This window comes from Camelus bactrianus, chromosome 12, assembly GCF_048773025.1.
Source record: "Camelus bactrianus isolate YW-2024 breed Bactrian camel chromosome 12, ASM4877302v1, whole genome shotgun sequence".
Classification (NCBI taxonomy): domain Eukaryota; kingdom Metazoa; phylum Chordata; class Mammalia; order Artiodactyla; family Camelidae; genus Camelus; species Camelus bactrianus.
Window position 1 is genome coordinate 53,596,197 of NC_133550.1, and position 26,418 is coordinate 53,622,614.

The window sequence follows — 26,418 nt, forward strand, 5'->3', positions numbered from 1 at the left end:
GATGTTTTTACTAATGAGGGTCAGTGCAGTTAGACTCACGTAAGTCTAGCTCACTCATTTTACATGTTTAGAAGCTGAGGCACGCAGGGGATAGGTTATTTATGGAAAGTCACAGCTGTGGCAGCCTGAAAACAATGCTTATTCAGAGAAATTGGAAAGTAAAGATGAGTTTCTCCTATAGCATTAGGAAGTCGAACAGTTTCTTCTTTTGGGTAATAGTTTGCTGCAACTATTTTTTTTTTCTGAAATATTTTAAAATTAGAAATACATCCAGTTGTTACTTTTTTTTAAAAAAAAAAAGGCCATACATGAGGGGTTTTTTTCCTGTTTTTCTTTTTTCTTTTTTTTTTTTTTTTTTAATGGAAAGGAACTAAATGAGGGTATTTGTACTTGACCAAAATGATAATTATAACAGTCAGTAAAATGATTGGTGGACTAATAACGAGAAAGAGAGACAGGTGTCTGTTACGTGGATATATCGGCCAATCTGGAAACACAACAGAATAGTAACCTGTGAAACAAACATAAAATAGCCTCTTAACTGTTGTTGCTCATAATGCAGTAACATAGCTCACATAGATCTTAAAAAATTTAAGGTTTATATACATACGTGTGACTTTATCTCGCTGTGGGTTAGCTGTAAAATCAGAGAGAAGAAAGAAAAAAATTAAAAGGGTGGCTGCTGGCGTGGCTTTTGTTTATTTTTAAAAGCCAAGTCTCTTAATTATAATCATTGACTGTTCCTTTGGCTTTATTGCAGTGATATTCAGAGGTTAATTATGTAAGTTTTTTTGTACTAATGATATTTTTAATCAACTTTTTATATAAACTTAATATATAAACTTTTTATATACCACTATTATAAATGGAAAATCATTTTACATATCATATCTGGCAGATAATAAATACAATTTAAAATAAAATTAAAACATTAGAATTAAAAATAAAAATAACTAAATATTAGTAGTAATCAATGTGAGCAATTTATTAAAACATTTTCCTGAAAGTAAGTTGCTCCCTGGGAAGAATGATGCTACTTATAATCAGTCAGTGATACAGAGACAGGGGTCTCTCATGCATTAATTTATCAGTAGGGCATTTGGTTCTCATAAACTCATAATTACCCCTCTTCTTCCACTGAGCTTTATTCAGATTTTAACATTCAGAGCACCAGGAAGAAAATTCCCCATCTGCCATGGCCTTCCTACACTTTTTTATTAAATGGTCAGACACCTTTTCCACACCAGCTCTGTGGCAGCTGCTGTTGGATTCCTGTGGTGGAATCCATCAAGGAGCTGGCCCTTTGGGTACTTGTGAGCATCCTCGGTCATCATACATGTGACCGGGCTTTGTCTATGATGAATTGCCACAAAGCTTCTGCTTCTTTAACTTTTCTTGGCAGTTATATCCATGAAGTCAAGGTATGATGTGCTAGTTATATTTTTTTCTTACCCACATTTTTTTTAATGTTAAATATTCAGCTTTTGAATAGTGAAACAAATATACATCCACACACTAGCTAAAATCAGCTTGTGTACTGTTGGTGTGCCCAGCACATTTATGCAAAGCTGCACTGGTCTGGCCTCCATTGGTATTTATTGAACCTACCAACAGTATCTAGAAGACCACAAAGGGATTTTTTTCCTCCAGTGTTTGCCATTATTTGTCAGAGATGGAATCTGTTAGATAAAAGCCTTTATCCTCTAACATTTACCCCCTGTAAATTAGGATGTCTTTTCCTTTGTTTTTCTTAAGAGCCCAGGGGCTTTTCATTATTGGACTACCCCTTAAATTTCTGGATTTTATCCCACAGAATTAGAGACCATTTCAAGCTAGATCCCCAACCAAGAGCAAAAACTGAAACTCCAGCAATTTTCTTCTTCTTACTGTGCTGGTGGTGGTGTTACTAATTATGTAGATTTTTAAAGAGAATGATTTTTTTTTTTTTTTTTGAGAAACATGCAGTCAAATTAGTGCTTATTTGCCGGCCAGACTAGGCACTTTGGTTACCAAGGTGCATTAGATAGCCGTAATTCCTGCCTGTTTGGAATTCACAGTCTAGTGGGACAGACAGGTAAACCGGTGACAATTAAATTATTCTTTACTCTGATTTAAAGTAATTGTCTCAGGTTTTGTCACTGACTTTACGGAAGCATCATGAGGATTATTCACGAGCATGAAAACGTCACCTGAAAGTTCAGGCATAAAGAAGACACTAGCATACAAGGTAAACCCAAGATTGGGGATTACACGGAGTATGAATTTGGGGATGAAAGACAATGTTTATTGATTGATACTGTATGCCAAGCACTTTTCTAAATATAACTTTTTTCTATTCGTTTCATCAAACCCCTGAGGATGTGCCATTGTCTGCATTTTATTGTTGAGGAAATAGGTCCAGACACTTGCCCAAGGTCACAGTGGTGGAACTGGAGACTGAACTCAGGCATATTGTTTCGAAAATCTGTGATTTTAACTCCTATGTCAAACAGCGTAACTTGAGGGAAAAATAATAATAATACACTTTGCAGTGTTGCAGCAACATGAAAAATTCAGCTAATATATTGATACTCTGAGAAGAGATTTGTCATACTGTGGGTACGTGTCACTGGGTTCTCTTAACAAAACTAATATGAGAGAAAAAAAGGAATGGCTGAACTGGAGAGACATGACCAGCTCAGAAAGCTGGGCGATAAAGTGTTGCTGTACGTGGATTAAAAGTGAGAATTCAGTGTTTACAATCGGGAGGAAAGGAACACACAGTTTAAAAGAATTTTACAATTTTAGACCTGGAGGGGACCTTGGAAAACGTGTAAGCAATGAAGCACTTTTGCCAAACAAAAATTTATGCAGTTAAGTTCAGTCTACTCTCTCCTTTTTCTGCTCTAAGCACCCCTGCAGCCCTGAGGGGTTCAGCTGGTTATAGATGTGGACACAGAAGTACTACAGGATTTGCACAGCTGTAATAGCTTAATTGAGGTTTCTCTTTTCATACCATGGCAAAAACTTTAAAACATACTGGGATGGAAAACAATGCGTCTGGAACAGGAGCCGTAAATACATTCTTGGCTAGTTGTGTATTAATATTTCAAAATTACATAAAACATCCTTGGAAAGTTACCTTCACTTGCCTTCTACATGATTCCTCATTGAATGCCTTCTGTCTTACTAGTAAAAAGTGCCACATTGCAGCTTTACTTCATTTATTTAGTCCTACAGATGAAAATGCAAGTCTTGGGTGCTTTGGGCAGGTATCACAAAATTCAGATTCTTTTGGGTGACTTTGTTATACAAAGTCTAATCTTGCTGAAATTAGCAAATCTTGGGTCTACAGTTTCCAACACTAGAGTCATTTGTTCTTGTTCTGATTAAATAAAAAGGATATTATTTGCTTCTTTAAATTTCTCTTGAACGTGTATTCATTCCTAGGACAGTAAGCCATTGATTTAATTGCTACCTGATGTCACTTTCTGAAAATAGCTGTTAGGATAAAATAAATAGCTCTGTAGAGAGTTACAAGAATTTGAACACACTGTATTACTGGTAGACTGTTTCTTTTACTCACCGCAGAGGTTGTCCAGACACTTGTCATTACTGGGGCAGGCGCTGCAAGTGGACCCTTTTTTGTATGGCCAGGTGGGGTAATTTCCTCTAGGAAGTAGAAAAAAGATGTCCATTAAAGTTTTGGCTTTGTTTTGTTTTGCTTTTTCAATTGCTATTTATTACGAGTCCTTGGCTAGGAGAAAGTCCACCGATTCAGAGGGTTGGAGAGAGGAGTGGAGAGAGGCAGAAATGGAAGCCTGCTAATGTTTGCAGAGTTCATTCTACGTGCCAATGTCTTTGAACCTGTATCTTAATCATCTCACTTAATTCTTAAAACAACTTGGGGAGGAAGTGATTTTTATTTCTGTTTTAGTGATGAGGAAACTAAAACTCTAAAAGATTAAGTAACTTGCCAAAAGTCACAGTGTACACATACCAAAGAACAAAACCTGGATTTGTCTGGCTTCAGGGCAGTGCTCTGTCTGCTTACTGTCTGGCCTGTGTGATCACTTGTCCATCTTAGAAAAGCTATCATGACCCACATTTGTTCTCAGTCTAACAAGCCTTCATAGTTTTTTACTGAATAAGACCCATTTGACTGGGGTAACTGCCTTCCAAAAGAATAACAAGAGATATGGGGGAGTTTCTAAAGTGCAGTTTGTCCTCACATAAAAGATGTGATAGGAATAACACCATAATTACTGAGCACTCTTCATGTGCTAGGCACTGTCCCAAGAATCCCTGAATAAACCAGTCTTCACAGTAACCCTGTGACAAAGATACTATTATTTTTTTTATCCCCAAAGCTAGAGGCTGAGGCAGAGTGTAAGTCATTGACCAAAAGCACAGATTAGAAAGTGAAGTAGTATCCAAACATTTTATATCCCCAGGAATAGCTTCGGCGTAGCCACAATGGGAGGCTGTACGTTTATTTCAATGAACCTGCCATGGCACTGATCTCTTTTAGGACTCTGCTTTTGGAAAGGCGTTCTTAACTCTTTTTTGTCACGGTACACTCTGGCAGCCTGGTGCAGCCTATGGACTCTGACTCTAGTTTTTAAATGCTTAAAATAAAGCTCGTGGAATTATAAAGTTAACTGATTAAATAGAGCTAGTTATTAAAATGTTAAAAAATAGTTGAGATGTACTAACATGTACTTCTCTGTTAAGCATTAGATAAGCTCTAGCAGGGAGCCTGATTATAGTAATTTCAAAGTAGTGATAAATAAAAACTGAGACAAATGCAGTAAGGAGAATGTGATGTGAACATAGCTGTGACATTTACAAAGAAGCGCAGTACAGTCCTAGGTGCTGCTGGTATGACTGGACTGTTACCTTCATTCCTAAAGAAACGTTATTTACAACAGTAGTGAAAAAGATGTTAACTTTTCTAACCCGAGTTCATGGACTCCCCTAACCTAGTACTATAAATTTATCTCCAAAGTTAAGAACCCCCTTAGAGACATTATTTTTCATTAACACCTCATTTCTAACCAAAAATATATGTTCTAATCTTGTTTCGCTCCAAATTAATTTAGGTTGTTTCAGAAATTAAACTTACCCTCCTGCTTATTCTACACTGGAAAATAGTGAAAGGAGTAGAGATTCTGATAACAATGATAAAAGATGTCCAAAATGGACAGTGATCATTGGAATAAAAAGTACAGTAGTCATTGAGTGGTTACGTTCTAAAATGTTTTTAATAAAATAATTTATGCTACTTCATTCTTTGTTAATTGTGTATTCTGTACTATAAAGAAAAGGGGAAACTTGCTATTTCAAACACAAGCTACAAACAAGGCAATTGTGACTTCTAGGGAAATGGCAGAATTTATCCTGGGAGAAACATGCTCCTGGAAAGGCCTGGATTTTGTCTAGATGGTGATTAAGACAAAGGGACCTCAAGTATTCGGCCCAATAAAGAGGCAGAAACTTTCAGTGTTTCCCCTGGTCACCTGAGGGATAAGCGGGTTGAGGCCCTTGGACTCTGGCAAAGAGAAAAGACAGATCTTTAAAGAAAAGCTTAGATATGGTGGCCAGGGTATGCTAGGCACTGTACCACTGTCTGCTCATCAAGGTACTTATTTCCTCCTCAGAGGTAAAGTCGCCTCTTCCACTAACCCACTGAGTGGTGGCGAGGCACAGGGGGGTCAGTAAGGTGCCTGTGCTTCCGACGATGCAGGTCAGGGAGACCCCGGGTAGCATGGAAGAGAGGATGCTTATATTCTATAATGAAGATAACTACTTCTACAATAGATTTTCTTTCTTAGAAAGAGGTTAATTTGAGCACTTACGCTGGTCCGTAGTTGCATATAAAATGTGCTAAACCTTGAAAACCTTCAAAGCCAGAAACTCGAGGACAAAATTGCACTGCGCAGCCAACCTTGAAACTATCTGCCCAAACAACCTGAAAAAATATAAGGATTTTTAAGAAGAGAGTTAATAAAATGGACACTTGAGTATGATTAGGCCTTCATAAATATGGTCAGGTATATTCACTCTCATTAGATAGAGCAGTTAGCACCAGGGAAGCTTTAGGCGCTCAGAACTCAGTTGGAAACAAGACTGTGTGCGTGAAATAAACATGTAACAGATAATTAAGATAATTTTTGACAGTGCAATGAAGAAATAAAACAGGGTGGCAGGATAGAGTGACTGCTGGGGAGGAAGGGGGCTCTTTGACTTGGGTGTGCAGGGCAGACGGCTCTGGAGGGTGGAGAAGGCACTGGAGCCGAGCCCTGAAGGATGAAGAGGCAGCCCTCAGGGTAGCCGTGCAGGAGAGGGAAATGCTGAGTGGGAGCCCTGGGGCCAGGGCTGGGCGGGAGTCTGCTTGGCGCAGGAGCGGCAGAAAGAGCGGAGCTGGGACCTGACCCGGGAGAGGGGAGAGTCACAGGCCAACAGGTCAGAGGCAGAGGAGCAACTCGTGGGGAACCTGGTAGGTAAGTGAGAGACGGGCCCTTTTCCAGGTCTTAGAAAGGTCACTTTGGTTGTTACAAACTAAGTGGACTGAGAAGAACAAGGGAAGAAAAGGGGAGGGAGCTTGGGAGGCAGTTTCACCAGTACTGGAAAGAGAAGGTGGTGCCGCTCTCTCGGAGGACGCTGCTGGGGTGTATTCCTTCCCAGCCCACACCCTAGAACCCCCTGGGAACTCCAGGTACCCAAGTGAATTAGCCTCTGTCTCGCTGAGAGAGTCTGATTTTATGGCCATTAATTCTCAGGTTTGATCCTTGTACTTTAACGTCCCAATCATTTTTGTGTTTATTTTTTAAATGTCTTAATTTCTATTCACCGCATCTCAAAGCGACTTCCCCTGGGGTGCTTTGTTTAAAATGCAGATTTCTGGGCCGTATCAGTCCTACTGGGTGAGAGTCACTGGAACTGGCCTTGAAATCTGTGTTTTTTTTAATTGAGATATAATTGACATAAAGTTAGGTTAGTTTCAGGTGTACGATATAATGATTCAGCATTTGTATATATTGCAAAATGATCACCACAGTGTCTAGTATAAACACCCATCACCATTTATAATTCTTTTTGCTTATGATGAGGACTTCTGAGATTCACTCCCTTAGCAACTTTCAAATACACAAAACAGTATTATTAACTATCGTCACCATGCTGTCCGTTACATCCCCAGGACTTATCTTTTAACTGGAAGTTTGTACCTTTAAACCATGTTTACCCATTTCATTCACTCCCACTAGCCGCCGCCCCCCCCCCCACCTCTGGCAACCATCAGTCTGTTTTCTGTTTATAAGAGTTTAAAAAATTTTTTTTAGATTCGCATGTGACTTCATACGGTCTTTGTCTTTCTCCGTCTGGCTTATTTCACTTAGTGAAATTCCCTTTAGATCCATCCATGTTGTTACAAATAACAGTTACTCCTTCTTAAGGAAAATGTGGTGTACACACACATACACCCACTGGAATATTATTCAGCCCAAACAATGTAATCTGTATTTTAACAGTTCCTCAAGTGACTCTTACCTGTGCTGACTGGGTGCAGTGTTGTGTATACGTATTCCTTCCACTGTCATCTGAGTAAATCACTTTACAGTTCTTATCCTTCGGTCTCTGAGCACTTTTTCCCACTATTGTTATCTTGCGAGTCGTCTTATTTGGGGGTTCCTCCCACACACACCTTTAATGCTTTATGCTATTTTTAAATTCTACTTTCTTTTACCTTTCTGCTCCCTTTTTTCCAAATGTATGCAGGCATTTGTTACCATGTATTTTCTGTTTCAGTTGGTCTTTTTTAAGTCAGGTTGTAAGCAACACACAGGAAAGCCCATCCCTTTTAGGCATATAGTTCTACGTATTTTGACAAAAGCATAGAGTTGTGTAGCCTCCACCATATTCAGGATCTAGAACAGTTCCCAAAAAGTCCCTTGGGCCCCTCTGTGGTCAGCTCCTCTCCCAACCCCCAGCCCCTGGCAACCACAGGTCTGCTTTCTGTCTTTGTAGTTTTGCTTCTTCCAGAAGGCTATATAAATAGACTCAGTTTAAACGTAGCTTTTTCAGTCTGGCTTCTTTCATTAAGCATGAGTATTTGAGATTCATTCACGTTGTTGGGTTCATTAGCAGTCACTCCTTTTTATTGCGGAGTAATATTTATTGCACGGATCTATCACAGTTTATCCCTTCAAGTTGGTCTCTTTTTTAAAAGCTTCATGGGCATTCGGCTTCTGGGCTCAGATTTATGGGCTCTGGGGCCACAAAGACCAAGTTCATACTCCAGCTCAGCCACTCGCTGTGAACATGACCTCAGCTTCCTCCTCTCTCAAAGGCGGATAACCACCTACTCCACAGTCTTACTTCGACATTTTAAATGCGCCGAAGTAATGCTTAGGGCAGCTTCCGGAACATAGTGAGCTCTCAGCAAATGCTCATGTCTTACTCTCTTATGACTAATTTTTTTTTCTCATGACTAATTTTCTTCTGCTTTTAAACTTTTGAAGCTATTTTTTTATCAGGCGTATTCCTGTTGCATGTTTCATTTCTTTTAATATGGTAAACAAAAAATAAAAATTTAAAAAATGAGTTACTCGTTATTGAGAATTTACCCAGTGCCAGGGGCGTGATAAGCACGTTACATGGAACATCATATTTAACCTCATAACAAATAAATAAGTATTGCCTCAATTTTTATAGATAAAAGGTGGAACCTAATTAATTCTACTTGACCACGAAGCACTGTGAGGACCGTCCGTGTCCTGAGCAAGATGCTTCCAGAGTGCTTTCCTTCTTAGCAGAACCAGGGAGGACTCTCTAAAACTGACAAAAACATCGCATTTGGGGAACTCAACCCAGTGTGGGCAGGCATGCTTCTCCTTTCTCGCTAACACTCCCTTCCCACCATCTTCCCCTTCTCGTTCTCAGTACGAGTCCATCTGGCTCATTATCAGCGATATGGTAACACTGCAACATGTACAAAACCAGCTAGACAAACTCTAAAACACGGCACACTTCCACTCGTTCTGCAAGGGCGTTAAAAATAAGAATTTCAAGGAGCTGCGGCGGGGGCGAAAAGAGTGGGGGCGGCAAAAATGCGATCTATACTGCCATCTAGTGGGCACTCTCCGCACTACCAAACCTGAGCCGCTGCCCCGCCCAGATATTTAAGTCGAACTTTTCCGAAATTTTGCAGAGCTGAATTGTCGACATCAAGATATCTAATTCGAATAATCTTCTATATTAATATACCAAAATTCTTCCACAATGCAAATCTATCTCTAGTGAAGACAGAACCAAAGTGTTGGGTGAACATGTCAAAAAAAGTCACAACTTTATGAGGTAATAATGGGTCTGAACCTATTGCTTTTACTCTGTACAACGACTATTTGCTGGCCAAAATCTGAAAATAACTTGCTTTTTATTAACAGGAGACAAGGGTAAGTGGGAAGTTACAAATACCCACTTGAGGTAATTTCCAGCATGAATTTAAAATGGCAACTGAGTAATCATAAGTCACCCAGTGAGATTTCTTGCAAGGGTGAAAACAGGAAGTCTTTAGCCAAGCAGTCAGAGCCTTCTTCCAGTGTTATTGGTGGGAAAACAACTCATGGAAGAGATCTAACCTTTGATCAATGCCTACTGAATACTAGTACTTTGCTAGATAATTTCCATGTATTACATTATTTAATCCTTGCCACATACCTTATATCCGAATTCCAACTCTTCCTCTTACTGGCTAAATGACACCCCTCTGAGCCTGTTTATTCATCTATGGATAATAGCATCTCTCTTAGAGGTATGTGGTGAGAATAGAATGAGTTTGGTTTGGGGTTTTTTTTCCAGATTTACCTGTTTTTATTTTTTATTATTTTTAACATAATTTTTAAGGGTTACTTTCCATACGAGAACTTAAATGTAGACAGCTAAGTAAAACATTCACGTAAAAAGTAGCTTCTGGTGCTGCATCTTCCCAGACCCGGGGGGATCCCTGGACATTCTCTCCCTGATCTGAAGTAGACTAGTGGTCTCTTAAAGAGAAAGTTTAGGATCACTCAGCTTGGGTTCTGATGCCTGTACACAAGAAACTGGATTTTAGGAAATATTTTCTTTTGTCCCGATTATTAGCCCTTTCTGTTTGTTTTCCTAGATATGAAAGAGGAACATTTATAAGTAAGCTCAGTTAATTTTAGGAGGGCCGTCTCTGAAATCTCAGGCCTAAGTGACATAAAATCAAGTTTCCTCCTCTCACTTGGATGCCCTGGAATGATGGACATGGAGTGTCTTCTAGCTTGCGTGGCTGGGAGTCCACTGTCAATTTAACAGTCTTTTGAGCTCTCTACATCTGGTGTGTGGAGCCACTGCCATCCTTCTGAAGTACAAGTTCATCTGTACGCATTTTACATCTTCCACACCTTGTTCATTTTGCCAGGAGTTCTCTTTCCTTTCCTTTTCACTTGACAGACTCTCACTCAGCTCTCAAGAACCAACTCATGTGTCTCCTGCTGTATGAACGACTCCTACGTCTCCACACCTTCCTCCGACCAGGTTAGCTGCCTTGTCTTCGTGGCTCACGTGGCACGCTGTCAGTTTCTCCGAACTGCAGTGGCCGTGTGCTGTGGTACATCCTCTTACCCATGTGTCTCTTCAGAAAGAATGTCCACTCCTAAGGGCCAGGGGCCATTCCCACGTGTGTCCTGAGTTCCTCGCCGCATTCCTCCTTTCTCCTCCCTTCCCCTTCTCTGCGATTGTGCTCCCCAGTAAAATGTTAGCACATAAGCTTTCATCTCAGGCTGTTTTTAGGAATCTGCACTAAAACATACGACCGGTGCCTTACAAAGTACCTGGGATAGGGGAGAGGCTTGAACACCGATTGGGTGGGAGTCAAACTGATTGTTATGTTTTTTTCAATAGGGGGGAGGTTAATTCGTTTTATTTATGTATTTATTTTTAATGGAGATACCAGTACTTCGTGAGTGCTAGGCATGTGCTCTGCCACTGAGCTATACCCTCCCCCTCAGCACCTTCAAACTAATAATGATTTCTGGAGGTTGAAACACCACAGTGCTTAATGGCACCAGATGCCACTTGTAGGCAATCTGGGTTTTGCTTTCTTGCCCTTTAGGATTTGTGAGAATCCAACCGAATTTATTCTCTGGTTAAATTAATTTGTAAACATAAACCAAAACTGATGGTTTATTGGACATGTCTAAAGGAGACCTTATTTATATTTCCAGGAAAGGGACCAAGGCTACTGATGACTTGATAACCCCTCCTTGATCACAATAACCTTGAGATGAAAACTTCACTGAAATCCTTCCTCTCCTCTCATTGTAACAACCTCCTGTAACCGCCGCATGTGTCACACCACCAGTGCCATCGGAGGTGTTTTATAAAGACTGAACTGCACTGAGAGTTTTCCTACTAACATGCTACTCTTTAGAAACACCTACTGCTTCAAGTTAACTGCCTTGTTAAAAATGCTTCTGCCCTCAGACCTCATTTCAACAAATTTTGGTACATTAAAACCAAACATAGGTTCAAACACAGGTTCACTACCTTTAGTTATTGGTTTGACAAGGACGGCCAGGAAAGAAAAGTAAATAAACAAAATGTGGCCTGTGCAGGGAGGCAGCCTGTTAAGAAGACTATATAGAAGATGCTTCCTGGGGTTTGTCTCCATCATGTTGCCAAATCGCATGAGCTTTGGATAGGAAGACTAAACCAGCTTGAATTAAAAAAAAAAAAATCTCAGTGGGAGGCTCTGAGTGTGGCTCTGGGGACTAATACTGTAGATTTGGGGAGCAGAACAGCTGCAGGACGGTTTACGTAAGCTTACAGGTTGGCCTCTCTGTTGAGGCTGGGACTGTGGGTTTTTTTCCTCCTTATGTGGTATGTTACAGATTCTCAGTCCAATTTTGAAAGACCAAGAGGATACGGAAGCATCCATTCTCATCGATGCGTCTGTCTGAGAGGCTATTTCTGCCCATTTTATAGCCCCAGAATAACTGTGTCAACTTTCCTAGAGGACGTACCTGGAAATAAATCCATTCCCTCATAAGATCCTTTGATTGCTCACAAATGGAACAAAGTATCACAGGAAGGTAGCTGTCATCAAACTTACTCAAAGCCGGTGCAGACTGGTGGGCCTCAGAACTACACTCTTCAAGTACCATCTCCTCTGGGAGTGGGGTCTGTTCCGTTCATTCACTTTTTTAAGTAAGCCTGTAACCCCTCCTCTCTCACATTTACAGGGACACTAGCTTACTTTATATTGTCTTAACACCAAATTCCCGTTTTCTCCTCACCCTTGAAATGACGGTTTCAAGAGAGTATAGTGCAGATACTTACCTGGGTGTAATGGCCGCAGACCTTGCCACATTTCCGAGTCTGGAAGTCATAGTCCTGAACTTCGTTGTACCAGTCGGTGATGGCTGCAGACACAGAAAAGATGGAGAGAGACCCTGTCCAGAGGTTTTCTCCCAAGGAAGTGAAATTTGGGTGCAGCTTGTGGGGTGGCTTCAGCCGTCCGTTATGAGCAAACTGACAATTTCTTGCCCAGGCTTTTGCAACTTGGGCTAGGCCTGGGTCCCAAGTCTGCCAAAAAAAACAAAACAAAACAAACAAAAAACAATAAAGAAACAGTAGGAGGGTCAGAAATGAAACCTGCTACTCAACAATGTAACTGGAGCAAGCAAAGAGGGGATCTGAATGGGATATGTGGTGACAAGAATAGAGAAGGACCCCAGTATATGTCCTCTGTATGCAGAGGACCATGTGATGGTCTTCAAGTTTTGACCACAGTTCAGAGGAAACAGGATAACCTAGGTTCATGGAATTTAGAATCGGAGTGAGTGACACAGATCAACATTTCACAGAAGGATTATTATGTGCAAAATAATATATGCAGGGTTTCACATATTTTATGTAATTCAATAACCACAATAGCCCCTCTCCTAGGATGCTCAGAAAGGTTATACACCAGCTCAAAGCCACAGAGCTGGAATTCATAACCCAAGCCTGACAATCAAACTCCTATTTCTCCAAATGCCAGGCTGCCTTCCCGAGAAAGTCAATACTCTGCCGGCAACAATGAAAAATAAGATTTAGAGACAAAACAAAGAAACCAAAAAAACCTCACAAAAATTAACAGACCAAAAGGAGGCATAAATTCCGTCTATGACCTGAGGAAAGGAAGTGTTCAAAAAGAGAAGTAAAACGTACTTATAGCAAGGTTGGGTCGGCAGAGCGAAACTGGGTTCTTTTTGATCACGGGTGGTGAAGTTACTGCAACACCCTAATCACAGTGACAAAATCATTCAGGGCTGCCAGAAATCCACCTCCCAAATCAGTCCACATCGGCTGCTTCTGGCTGACTCATGCCGGAGTCCTGCTGTTTTTTTCTTACCATGTAGAGCATATCACTGGCCGCTGGATTCACTCCTGATCGGAACTTGTTGTGAATTTGAACACAGTCTTTGATGAAATCTTCATTGTCGATGTCTGGCAAAGTACTTGCTGAATAAGGAGAGCTGGAGACGAGGGAGACCAGCCAGGCAGTCACAGCCAGCGTGACTCGCATGCTCCGGGCGTCTGGCCGGGAGCCTCCCCGGCTGGGCCCCAGGGACACGCAAGGTCCGAGAGTGTGCGCTCCTCCCAGCTTTACAAAGCACAGTCGCCTTCAGCTTTGAGAAAACAGAAAGCAGAACATGAGTTCATCGCAAGTTGGAAGAAAAGAGTTTCTCCATATATGGTGTGCAGCTCCTGTTCTGCCCTTAACCCTGTCTCGTCGGTGTCCGTGACACAGCACCTAGCGCAGTGTGCGCTGTTACCAGGCTCCGTCAGACCTGCTTGTGGGTTGGGAGGTGTTTCCCAAGGAAATTCTGGAATCTCCAAAAATAACAGTCTCAGTTTTCACAGAGGTTCTGGTGGTTAAATAAAAACATATCTCTTACTTCTAGAAATGTCTTGCAAAAATGCTTTACAAAAACCTTTTTTTTTTTTTAAGAGTCATAGCAGCACATCGTGGCTGGGATATCTGGTTAACATCATCACCTGACCTAGAATTCACTCACGACAGTTGAGTGTGATGGGGTTGAGTCAATTCTGTCCACCCTCCTCCTCCAAACGAAAAAAACAGTTATGTAAATTTTTACAGGCAGCTGGCTACCGCCGCCAGTGGATTCCTAACTTTGCAGCCTTTGCTAAACCTCCCTATGCTCTTCTCAGATATCAGCCCAGAGCCTATTTCCTGGCCTTTGGAAGCTTTTTTAAAAATGATATTTAAAAATATTTTTATTGAAGTATAGTTGATTTACAATGTTGTGTTAGTTTCAGGTGTACAGCAGTCCTTTGAAGCTTTATTATTAGCTTCGGGGAGTGCTGCAAGCATTCGAGGACAAGCATGTTCTATAGCCTCAGTCTAGATCCTGTGGCATCAGGATCTAAATGGCAAGCCCTTGTGCGGTGGCTGCAGCTGCCACTTGATGGACAAAGCCAACATCAGTCTCCCCCATTCATCTCGGTGTTACCTGTGCTGTGTCAGCACCTCTCCCCGCAGCCACAGACCACTTATAAGCTGGCCCTTTCATCTTACATTGTTGTAACTTTGGTTTGTTTGGGTTTTTTTTCACTTGTTATTATTTATTACTTTTGGCGGCGGGGGGGGGGGGGTAATTAGGTTTCATTACTTATCCTTAAGAGGAGGTACTGGAGATTGAACCCAGGACCTCATGTGTACTAAGCATGCGCTCTGCCACTTGAGCTATACTCTCCCCGTGGTTGTAACATTTTGAACTCAGCTACTTTACTTTCCCTCCCTGATGATGGAGAGCCTCACTCTGTCCCACATCATTGCCTCGTAATGGTCTCCAAGCCAGGAGAGTATCTCTCAGACATCTCTTGAGATAACCCAAACTTAATTCTACTTTGTGATGGCTCCTGTCAATGAAATTTTCTGGGGAAACGTAATAACTGGTTATGCCCCAGTTTTCCCCTCACAAGGCTCCTGGGGCTCATTCTTTGCCCACTGTAAAATGACCCCAGGCTGCTGAACTCACAACTCTTACTAGAGCTTCCACCTGAGCAGAAGGGAAAACGGCCACTGTTTACACAGGTTTCAGATATGCTTTTGGAGTCTGCCGTGCTGTTGGCACAATCCCGTGGATTCTTTCCTTCAGCAGGGCCTCTCTCATTGCTAACGGGCATATGCTTGTTGCTTTATTGCAAGATATTCACTTCCCTTTTAACATTGCTATTGTCCATTGTTCAGCCCATAATAAGGAGATGTTATATCTTTTGGAAATGATCGAGCTGACAGAGTTTCTAAACATGCAGCTCAAAATGGACCCCCCTCCATCCCTTCTCTACCCCATGTTTAAACTTGCCTTTATTCTTGACTGATATCATCAACTATTAAGCGAATCCCCCACAATCTGCAAAAGACAAATGGATGCAAAAGGGTGCCAAATAATTACCAGATGGATACATCAGGCTGATGGACCTCCTGGAGCCCCCCTTTCCTTTAACCTTTTTACATGTGCTTATACCTGTCAACTGGGACCTATGTGCAGATCAGGGAGAGCTAAGCAACTACAAGACAACTGGCTTTGCCTTGGCACCCAGAAAATTGCCGACCAAATTATTTCCCCAGTGTACTACTTACAAATCTCACCAAGTTTCTGGGAGAAATCACTAGACCCCAGGAAATCCTCCAAGGCCCACGTTCCCCTTTGTGGCACTTTAAATGGATTTTATTGTTTTTTCTCCCAGCTTTAGGCTAGTCTCACTGTTCAGTCATTTTCTGCATGTTTAGTGGTTGGACTGAAGCCTATCTAACTAGACATGCCGATGCCATGACACTGGTAATGCCATTAATAACTTAGGTTACTCCTCATTTTGGCATTGCTTTATGGATTGAATCAGACCAAGGAATTCATTTGACAATAGAGATAAACCACTTGCTTGCAAAAACTCTAGGGTACTCATTAAAATTTCATACCCCATATAATAGTCAATCTTCAGGGCAAGTGAAATGTAAACATCTAAACATAAAAAATTAAAAAAAAATACTGTTAGGAACAATCTGTCAAGAAACTGGGCTTAAATGGCCAGATGTTTGCTCTTGGCCCTTATAAAGATCGGAATACTCCAAATCAGAGACATGCACTGACCCCTTTTGAAATGGTCTTTGGACACCCAGTGTCTACTCGCATATCTAAACCTTCCATTCCTGGATAAGTGAACATTATGGGAACTTGAGTGAACAATTTGATGATATGACTTTCTAGATACCAGAACTAACTAGTGTGCTTGAAGCATACAGCCAACAGGTAGAAGGGACATGGCCTCCACCCACTGACTGACAAGCCTCGCCATCCTTTCGAGCAGGAGACCGAGTGAACGTCAAGGTCTACAGAAGAAGACGGACGCCGTCACCTCCCTGGGGAGGGCCTTATGAGGCACAGCGGGCCACCTACACCGCCATCAGGAGGAAAGTTCTCCCGGATCCGTGCAAGTCATGGCAGAATAGACCCAGAACGTCACTCTTAAGACAGCTGGGAGACAGATTCCTCCAGGTGCCTTCGAGGATTTCCGGGGCCAATTCCCAGGCCCTGGAAGCAGCCAGCATCATGAAGCAGACAGCTCCTCCCAAGGTCACGGATCAAGAGATCTTGCTTTCACCTATTTCCCCTTCCCTGCTGTTAAGACTCCCTGTACGTACACGTTAAAAAGAAGAAAAAAACAAAGCAAAACACTTTTCTTATTAATGACTACTTTCTCTGCATTTATTCATCATTTATTAGAAGACTGACCGGACAGTGCTTGTCTCTGTCTATCCCACTTCCCCTCTAAGTCTCCCTATCAGCTCTTTTTCAACCTGTGTCTTGCTCTTACTAACCCTCTCTTACCCCCTTATGCCCATTCACCAAACCCCAGCCATGCTAACTAATCAGTCTGACTGTTGATTATGCCAACATCCAGACAGTGCAAAAGAACTTGAACTTATCTTCGTTCTTGCCCACGTGAATACCTTGGGGGGAGGACTAAGTACGGGACATGGGTGAGCAGCGGGTTGTGGTATCCACAACAAGAAAACCAACACAGCCTCGTCTTTCAGTGAGTCATTTGGGCCCCAGAAAATCTCTGTAGAAGCCCAAAGATTGTCCCTTACCCAGATAAAGACAATAGGTTAAAAATTTCCCTTTGTATTGGAAACAAACATGACAAAGGACCTTTCCTGAGTGACATCCCAGGACAATACTGCAATCAAATTCTGTGGTTTGATTCTACAGGTGGCGTCTTTGGACCTCTCAAGGAAATTGTAAATAACTCCAGCACCACCCTTTTGGGCACAGATGTCTGCTAAATCACCAAATGTTCCGTTTGGCTCTTGTACAACTTAAGGATACTGTAGTTGTCCCGTGATTAAGCCGCCCCAAACCACAAACTATGCATGGGCGGATCAGAATTCTGAACTTACTTGGTTAGCTGCCAAAACCAGACTACAGGCTTCCTATACCTGCTATTTCATAATCTGTTTTACTCACACAGATTGACAGAGGTCATGGATTACTCCAGACCCTGGGAATTACAGGTTCCATTGTAACCTTGTCTGTAAACCACTCTGGTCTTTTTATTTTATGTGGCAACAAAATGTGTAAAGGATTCTCCGCTAAATGATCAGACTGATGTGGATTTGGACTCCTGGCTCTGAAGGAAAAACCGGGGTGCTCTAACAAGATAACTCACAAATCTAAGTATTGGAATACTGATCTGAGTTCTGCTGGACTAACTTGTAAATCTAAGTTAATTAGTGTTGGTTTGCTGTTTATGTTTTTTGCTAGCCAGCTGGGTTTTCAAAGATACATATCTGGCTTTGGAATGTTGGTTTGCTGCCTCCCTGCCTCCACTTTTGTGATGATAATGCTGCTAAAGCTGTTCCATGCCTATTGGCCCAATACCCCAAGCTTGTTCTTTACCCTATAAAACCTCATGCTCACGTCTTGGAGGTGCTCAGAGCTTTGGAGCAGAAGCCCCTCTGAGCCCGCCGGCGTAATACATCTGAGTACTCCAACTCTCCGAGTGGTGCTTGTTTCTTGACTGGCCTGTCGTTTCCGTAACAGCTCCAGTAGTCACCAAATACACCACCCGAAATACCAGCCAAATTCAAACCTAGGCTTCTTTGTTCATAAACTTGTGCCCCATAAACATGCTAGCTGAGAAATCATAGAGGATCCAAGTCCTTTTCAGCACCAGAGGTCTAATTCCCAAGCTTTAATGACTATGAATTGGAAAAAGCACACTTAAGTCTCTCTGCAGTAATAGAAGAGTTCAGTACTGTTGCGCAAATCTTGAAAATACTCCAGTCAGAAGTTAATAACTTAGCCTCTGTGCTGCTCCAAAATCATCGTGCCCTACCAACACCGACTGCCCAGGGAGGAGGAGCTTGTGCATCCACTGGGCGGAAATGCTGCCTTTATGTGACTCAAACAGAGCAAGTAACAGCCAACCTAAATCTATTAGAACAGAACATTAGCATGTTCCATCAGATAAAGTTCACACCTTTCATTGGACTGACTTAGTCCCAGGGTTGGGGAACTGGTTTAACAGGTTGTGGGCAAATGTTCTCCAGTGTGTGGTTTTCTTTTTTATTTTGTTTTGTTTTGTTTTCATTCTAATCTATGTTCCTTTCTCTCTCTGCAGATCTCTTACCAGTTTATAACTTACTTGTTTCTCCACAGTCACCAGCTCAGCTTTTAATATATGAAACTATTAAGGAAGTCTCAGAGGAGGAAACTGATAGGGTTCAGGGCAGGCTGCTCCAAGATGCAGATTATTTCAGCTGAAAATAAGGAAGGCCCAAAAAACTCAGGAAGAATATTTGGCTCTCCCCCAACTGCCCAAAGGAATTTATGACAGAAGGCCTGTTCCAGGAAGGAGCTATCGCCATAGATAACTGTAGGTGAGGCTCTTAACTCATTCTGGGAAGGGCAGCGGTGGCCTCCCACAAACGGCAGTGGGTTCTTCACTGAGCTGGACAGGTGCTGATCAAATGAAAAAGGGATGGACAGATGAAGGAAACTGGGGGGCATAGGAACTAGATTTCCAGTTATGAAGTTGGAAACATGATGTCATGGCAAGAATAGAGAATGGGCCACTTCCTACTGTCTCTCTCCATAGAGAGGGTCTTCAAGGATGGCTTTTGGCTGGTAGGAAGCATGATACCTGGTCTCATGGAAGTCAGAATCCAAACTGCTTTTATGCCAGTCAGGAAGAGAGTTAAGAGTCAGACCTAGGAGGATTTCTGGATTCTGCCAGTGATTTTGATTCTATCACAAAGGTGATGGGAAGTTATAAGAGAGATTTTTTAACTACAGGCGGGGTGTGATCTGATTTTAGAAAACACTAGTGGGGGAGGTATTACTATCTAATGGAAACTCTTAAAAAGTAAAGAAACATTACTGAACTATAAGGTAGAATTACGCCACACACAAGCGTAAAAAATAACCTCACAAAGTATCACATATCATTTCAGTTGTGTCCAGACTGTCTAATTTATGACCAGCATTCCTTTCCATTGTACTGACCTAGGATAAGGATCTCCTTGTGTGTGGCTCAGAGGCAACCTTTTGATCAAAATAGTGACAATCAACAGTGAGACCTTCCTCCAACTTGAGGTAGGAACCAGGCCTGAAGCCTTCTTTCCATCTTATTCTGAGTCTCTGTGAGCTAGATTGTCTGGGTTTTGAACACAACAACGAGAAAGATGAGAACCTGTGAGCAAGGAAATGCAGTGACGTTTTGCGGTTGCCTGAACAATCCCCACTGTACACGTACCGCTCCCAAGGATTAGCAATGGTATGTTGGTTTAGCACACACTGAACTCCTGCTCTGTGTATTCAGTTTAGCAATACAAGATAAAAAGTCACTGTCCCCAAGAAATAAACTAAATCATTCTTTCTTTAAATTTCCAAAAACAGTATGCAAAATGGAAAGTCTGCCATTACTGAGACCATGTTTACATTACTATGCAGAGCAGTGTAGCTCCTCAGAGCTACAATCCTCAGACTTCTTAATTCAAACTACTTTTCCACAACAAAAAGCCCAGAGAGGTGGTTTGCTCAGAATAACAGGAAGTTTTACCTGTAAGCAAATGCAAGCCTCTACTTCTTTTCAGAAGGTTCACAACTGCTGAGTCCTTCCTCTTCTTAGGTCTTTGCTGTGATCTCCTTGAAAAGTATGTGTGTGTTAAGAAAGATTTGTTTTCAGTGTTTATCTCTGAATAGTGGCATATATATATATATATATATATCTTTTAAAAATTCTGTATTATTTACATTTTTATAGTGAGCATATATTATCTTTTATAATAAGAAAATAAGCTGAAATTACTTCTATTTTGGAGGACAATAGGATCTTTATAATTGTCAAAAAAGAAAGGACAGACCCAAAGTGGAGTCTTTTATGCTAAGCTCACCAAGACAATACCTATCTTAATTGCAGTTAACAACTGAGGCAGAGGGAAGGGGGCAGGGCATAACCCCTGAAGGAGTGACACAGCAGGTAAGGACTGGACACACTGGTTAGGACCAAGCTGGCGAAAGATGTGACTTCCAGTAGACCTTGAGCCTCTCAGCACACCCACAGGCGCCACGACAGCTCCTAGGCTGACCATAAGAGGTCAAAAAGTAGGTGGGGATTCCAGGAAATCCCTGCCCCAAAGTACCTGGAATAATCCTCCTACCCATTAGCATATGAAATTACTGAGCCCATAAAACCTAACAACTCGGCACACTGGTCTCTCTCTCCCTCCCGCCTTCCCTTACCACCCCCTCCACCCGCCTTGCGAGATGGCCCGCACTCTGTCTGTGGAGTGTGTATCTCTCTAAATAAACTTGCTTTCACTTTACCATGCCTTGCTCTTGCACTCTTTCCCGCGCGAGGCAAGAACCTACTCTCCGACAGCACGACCTCCCCGAGATGCAGTCTCAACTGCTCAGCCTGGAAGTCCCTGTCAGTGCCAGTGGGGACGCTGGCCACAGAGCCCTCTTTCCGTCTCTTCCATCTCGTACAGCTCCTCAGAGCTCCTCTCTACTTGCCAGTGGGATGCTGCCTGACTCAGGAATCCTTTGATAAAGCCAATTAGATTTTCAAATTTACTCAGTTGAATTTTTGTTATTTAACAGATTTGGTGTCAGTGACAGTGGGATTCAAAGTGATCTGATGGCATTTGGGGACAAAAGAGAAGCCCAGGTGTGGTACCCCACAAAACCTTTCAGTTCACTGTCTTTCCTGTCATTTCCAAAGGCCATTGGCAATTTCGTCTCAGTTCTAAGCTCCCCTCTCTTTGCATGGAGGTCCCAATCTGATTGGTGTTCCACAATCCCCTATGTGTTTGGAAACACTGACCTTGGTTTTGTCCCCAGATCCCTACATTCCAATGGTGGTTACTGCCTGGAATCGATCTGGGTCCAACTTAAAAACCAGATTGAATTTAGGGTTGAACTGGGTCTGACTTGGGCTGGACTAGGCCCAGTAAAGGCTAATTGATAATGAGGGAAACTTGGAAGTAAAAAAAAGCTGCAAACATTGTTGGGCATGCAGTGAGCATTTAAAGCTTTACAGCATGCACCATCTCACCTTAGGAGAAGTCAGCCACAGAATAGGTTAGATTGACACTAGGTCATCCACCAACCTCAAGAAAATTTCTGTGAAACAAGGGACGCTGAAACATCACACAATCTCCAACCCAGCAACACCACTTTTTAGGTATTAGTTTGGCTCTGTGAGACCCAAAGGCTTAGCTAAAAAAGAATAAATACATAAATACACAAACAAATTAAAATTTTAGGGTTTTTTTTTTTTTAATGAAGGTACTGGGGATTGAACCCAGGACCTTGTGCATGCTAAGCATGTGCTCTACCATTTGAGCTGTACCCTCCCCCCAAATTTTAAACTCCTTAAAATCCAAAGACTTAAGTGTAACCTATCAACATATTCAAAAAATAAATAAATAAAGAGGGAGGGAAATTTTTACTAAAGACAACATAGAATTTTGTGTCCTGAGAACTTGGCTTGGTAACCATCAGGTTGGATGTCCCAAAATGTGGCTGGACAGAGATGTGGGTTGCACCCCATTTGTGGTCAGATAGAGCTGGACAGAAATGTAGCTTAATCTCCATTGTCAGCCAGGGTCCTACCAAACTGCTGCCAGCTCTCAGGGGAATTACAACCTAAATTACAATGGCTATGGTGCAGACTGTTCAAATTAAATGAGATCATTTAAAAAATGTGCTTGAAAGTGAGGGTTCCCAAATTAAGCAAACAAAATGGGATACCTATTCTAATTAGCAAACAGAAGACTCCAAAAGGCTTTAAAATTCCAAAATAGCGCCATTAAAAACCATGATGGTAGAAGACTAATGAAAATGTAAAGACACGAGATCTAAACAAAAGTTCACCAAACTATTAGCTTTAAAGTCACGACAGCTCCAAGGCCAGGCACCTGAAATAATACCCGGGCCCCTCCTATTGCCCTTTCCTATGGGTCCATCATTCAAACGCATCATAGGAAGCTATGCTAGTTTCTTAAATAACCAAGGCTAAAATTAAAATTAGTTTAAAAAACAGTCTGCAGAGGGGATCCTGGAAAAAGTGGTAGAAGCCAGTGAAGGGTGAGAATTCTTACCATAGTCAGTTCTCCCAAATCTCTGTCTGTAGTGCCCAGTTGAGACGGAAAAATGAAACTACACGCTGTCCCTTTCTTTCCAAATCCAGACCAATTGGATAGTGATTGATCCTTCCTCTCCCAGGGACTATTGCCTTCTTGCTTGTATTGCTTTGTGTCCTCAAAGAGTTTGACTCTCTGCGTGGCAGGGACATGCAGGCTATTGGTTCTTTGGCAATCTTTGGGAGTGACTCTGGATCTTAGGAATGCAGTAACCTTTGCACCCTCTCTGAGGAGTTATTTAATACTGCCAGAAATATTTACTCTTTGTTTTAGCTGAAACCTGGCAAGATAGTCAAAAGGATTTAATAACTTTATGATCAGAAATTTGGCTGAATTAGAAACGGATATTCAGAGCCTGACAGGAATTTTTTAAGCCTCCTCCCCTAAGCTGAAATGAAACTGTCCCTAGAAAGAAAGAAAAGCTTTCTAAAACCCTTGTAAAAGGTTTTATGGGTGGCTCCCCCTCTGATGTCATTTACATTACAATCCAATTCCGTAAGGAATTGGGAGTAACTGTCCTTATCCTAAAATTCTTTGTAAAACTAGAAATGCAGTTATAGAGGCAGTTCAAAGTCTACCCATTCCTTTCACCAGTCCCCAAACGCCCGCCTGTTTATCTCAAAGAGCTTGTAAACCAAAGTCCTTTTTGGAGGAACTTACATTCCTTCTCTCTTTTTCAAGATAAAAATATTCTGTAAACTTAAAGAAAGTAAGTCTTATCAGAAAGAGAACAAAAAGGTGAAAGGTAATTTGAAACTTAGGCAGATGAAAAAAATCTTTTAAGTGCTTCTCCACAGATATTAGTGAAAGGCTTTAGCCATTGAGCAGGTAACCTTAGCTTGTTCCATCGACTAGAAAAACAGATTCATCTCCTTTTATAATCAGCCAGCTTTACATTTTTGTACCTGTGTCATGGCTGAAATTTTAAAACGAGACAATAAAGTCATTGCATCTGTCTGTAAGTTCATGTGTGTTTATATCTACATAGTAGATGTGTGATACGTATCTACCTCTGGGCGGTATTGCTAAGATAAATTTATAAAATAGCTCTATTTAATTGGCTTAAAACAAACAAGCACTTATATGAATTAAAATATAACAGAAACTAACACAAATGCTTTTCAAGTTCATGTGATCTAGGATTACATTGTGTTTTTACAGCTATATGTTGTAAGTGTTTCAGAAATTATCTGAAATTCCTGAAAATCTGAAATGTCCTGGTGTAGTATTATCAGTCACAATTTCAGTTATTACCTGTTGGGCTGTATGCATCCTGCAGGACTGCAAGCCCCGTACTTGCCCAGCTTCGAGACAGAAGAAAGAGCCCGGAGTCAGTGACAGAGACATCACTTGGTTTCACAGGCAGGCGAATCTTACATGGCTGAAGGAAGGTCCTGGAGCGACACCCCACTGTTATGTGGCAGACAGAGACGAGACTTGGTAGCAGTCTTTATCACTGAGCTGAGTGGAGAGGGAGGTTACCACTTATATAGGAAATTGACATCAGGTTGGCTCATTGGTTACCAGGGAAACCAGCAGAGGCGTACCTCCCTTAATGAGATAATAAGCTATTCTAGTGGAGATGTTCTGATCGAAAGATTAGAACAGTTACCAGCTGGGGCTGGGGCAAGTATGTAGGCATTTACTAATTAGGCTCTGTGATGAAGAGGGAAGGTCAGTCATGGGAGTCAGGATGTAGGTGAAGCAGGGACTGGTCAAGCAGGGGATGTACAGAGAGAAAGAACAGCCATCGTGGGTGGCCAAATCATATACTATCATAAAAATATTATCTGTCACAGAAATAACCAAATTTCCTCAAAAATTCCATTCGATGCATTCTCATCAGCTCTTTAGTAATGGGCATTTTTAAAAAGCTTTGTCATTTACAGAGAGTTTCTGTTTTGCTCAGATGCCTTTGCAAAAGGTTTTCTGCAAAAATATTTTATCTTCAGAGATATTCATGGAAAAGACTTTTGACAAGTGCAGGTTTTTGATAACTTCAAGATCATCAAACTGAGCTGGTTAAAAAATTCCCAAAACTAATGGAAAAACTAGATGCAAGCAGAACAAATATTAATTACATGGGACTGAATAAACTGAGGAGGATGATTATACATTTTATGACTTTTTATTTTCAATATTGCCAGTTCTTTTATGTTCCGCTTTTACAGATTTAAGGAAACTTCTTCTCTCAAGCTAAACAATCCTTTTCTGATACCAATTATCCTAAGATAATTGTGATGGCTACATATAAAAAAAATCATCGTAAATTCAAACAGGATAAATGTACTTTCTAATTCAATCAACATGCAGAAATGAATAAACATTAATAGATGAATGCTTGTGTTTACTAAGTGGGTACATAACATTGACTAATGCTGCTAGACTTGGTCATTCATGAGTTAAACTTGTTAGGCACCTAAATATAACCTGAGCATTTATAGGTAGGGATACAAGATACAAATGGTCAAAGAGATAAAGCAGCCAATAAAATCTTAGTGCACCGAGACTTATCCAGTGTTTACACTATTTAACTAGCCACACATTTTAGCTTAGGTGACGTCTCACTTCTGAGAAGGAAATTATTTTGAACTTGCTCAACCCTAAGGAAATAGCGGTTTCAGTAGCAATTTTGCGGTTTCCTTTGAATTCTTTTTTTCTGTCTTCTTTCTGCAGTTTCATAGCTAAAGCATCTTCTAAAGTATGTTTTCTTAGCTACAGTTCCAGGGCAAATATATTATGCTTTTATTACAGGCCTTATAGTATTATTAAATTATACATAGGTATATCTTTAATATAAATAAAATTTAAGAAATGAAAATGTTTTTAAAAGCTTTAATTCATTAGCATTGCTGTGAGTAGAATACTGTCCTTTGTCTTTGACCCAGAGGTCTTGTATTTTTGTTTAGAATCCTTGCAATTGTGGTTGACTAACTTGTTGACTTGCAAGCAAGATTCAGTCTCAGATCTTTCACAATTTTTGACGTGAAGTCATTTCAAATTTTTTTTGTTATTCTCATGTTGGTTCTCGAAGTGGTTCTTCAAGAATTTACCCATTCTGTCTAAATTGTTCAATCTCTTGACAAAAAGTTACTCACTGTATTTACTTATCATTCTTTTAATTTCTCTAAGACTTCTCTAGTAGCATCCTTTGTTTTATTCTTGATATTGCAATTTTTGTTTTCTCTCTCTCTCTCTCTTTGTTTTTTCTGTCAACTTTGCTCATTGTAGGTAAGCTCAGCCAGGATTTCATGGGGCTGTTTGTTGCAAGGAGGATTAAAAGCTTTGGCCAAAGTCAGTAAGAAAGGCTGAACCAGGAAGAGAGAAAGAGCTAGTCAGATAAGAAACCAAACAGGAAACTTTTCCGTGGGGGGGTATCTGCGGTCATCTGATACCTAGAATCAAAGCTGGCAAAGGCAATTGCACACATGAACAAGTCAGTTGGTACTAAGAGTCTGTCTGTGAGGACGACATCTGTCACTGATGAGACTATAACTTAACAACTTCAGAAGGTCACACTTTGATTTAAAACAGAAAGAACAAGAAAAATAGAATGAAAATATCTACTATCTGTTATTTAAAATAAGATGCCAGCTACTTGGGTAGAGCTGCTAAGATATGCTGATACTAAATCACTAATCAACATGATTGATGCTCATAAGTTTACCCAGGCAGTTAGGCCGGGGAATGCA

The 26,418-nt window shown here is 41.1% G+C and overlaps 2 protein-coding genes across 5 annotated transcripts in view; both read right to left on the minus strand.

Moving 5' to 3' along the window:
* Nucleotides 1-327: 327 nt before the first annotated feature.
* On the minus strand, nucleotides 328-13,606 carry GLIPR1 (GLI pathogenesis related 1). The gene is made up of 6 exons (XM_045519453.2): nucleotides 13,403-13,606; nucleotides 12,346-12,591; nucleotides 5,838-5,950; nucleotides 3,566-3,651; nucleotides 611-637; nucleotides 328-511 (listed from the first exon to the last, which is right to left on the minus strand). The coding sequence occupies exons 1-6, from the start codon at nucleotides 13,574-13,576 to the stop codon at nucleotides 357-359; spliced, it is 801 nt and encodes a 266-aa protein (XP_045375409.1). The 5' UTR covers nucleotides 13,577-13,606; the 3' UTR covers nucleotides 328-356.
* The window catches only part of GLIPR1L2 (GLIPR1 like 2), a 52,041-nt gene continuing 39,203 nt past the window's right edge, over nucleotides 13,581-26,418 (minus strand). The window contains exons 7-10 of one of the 4 annotated variants that reach the window (XM_074375391.1): nucleotides 23,981-24,187; nucleotides 20,140-20,225; nucleotides 15,381-15,428; nucleotides 13,583-13,679 (exon numbers count right to left, since the gene is read on the minus strand). The gene's annotated coding sequence lies outside the window, so the exon portion shown is untranslated. Of the gene's footprint in view, nucleotides 13,680-15,380; nucleotides 15,429-20,139; nucleotides 20,226-23,980; nucleotides 24,188-26,418 lie in introns of all 4 variants that reach the window. The other 3 variants (XM_074375392.1, XM_074375390.1, XM_074375394.1) reach the window with 3 other exon arrangements.

Bases quoted from the DNA above. Each gene is read 5' to 3' on its own strand.
- GLIPR1 (XM_045519453.2), bottom strand. From the start codon at position 13,576: ATGCGAGTCACGCTGGCTGTGACTGCCTGGCTGGTCTCCCTCGTCTCC. The intron at 5,951-12,345 runs GTAAGTATCTGC...ATATTTTTTCAG, and splicing joins TCTGCGGCCATTACACCCAG to GTTGTTTGGGCAGATAGTTT. The intron at 512-610 runs GTATGTATATAA...TTTGTTTCACAG, and splicing joins ACAGCGAGATAAAGTCACAC to GTTACTATTCTGTTGTGTTT.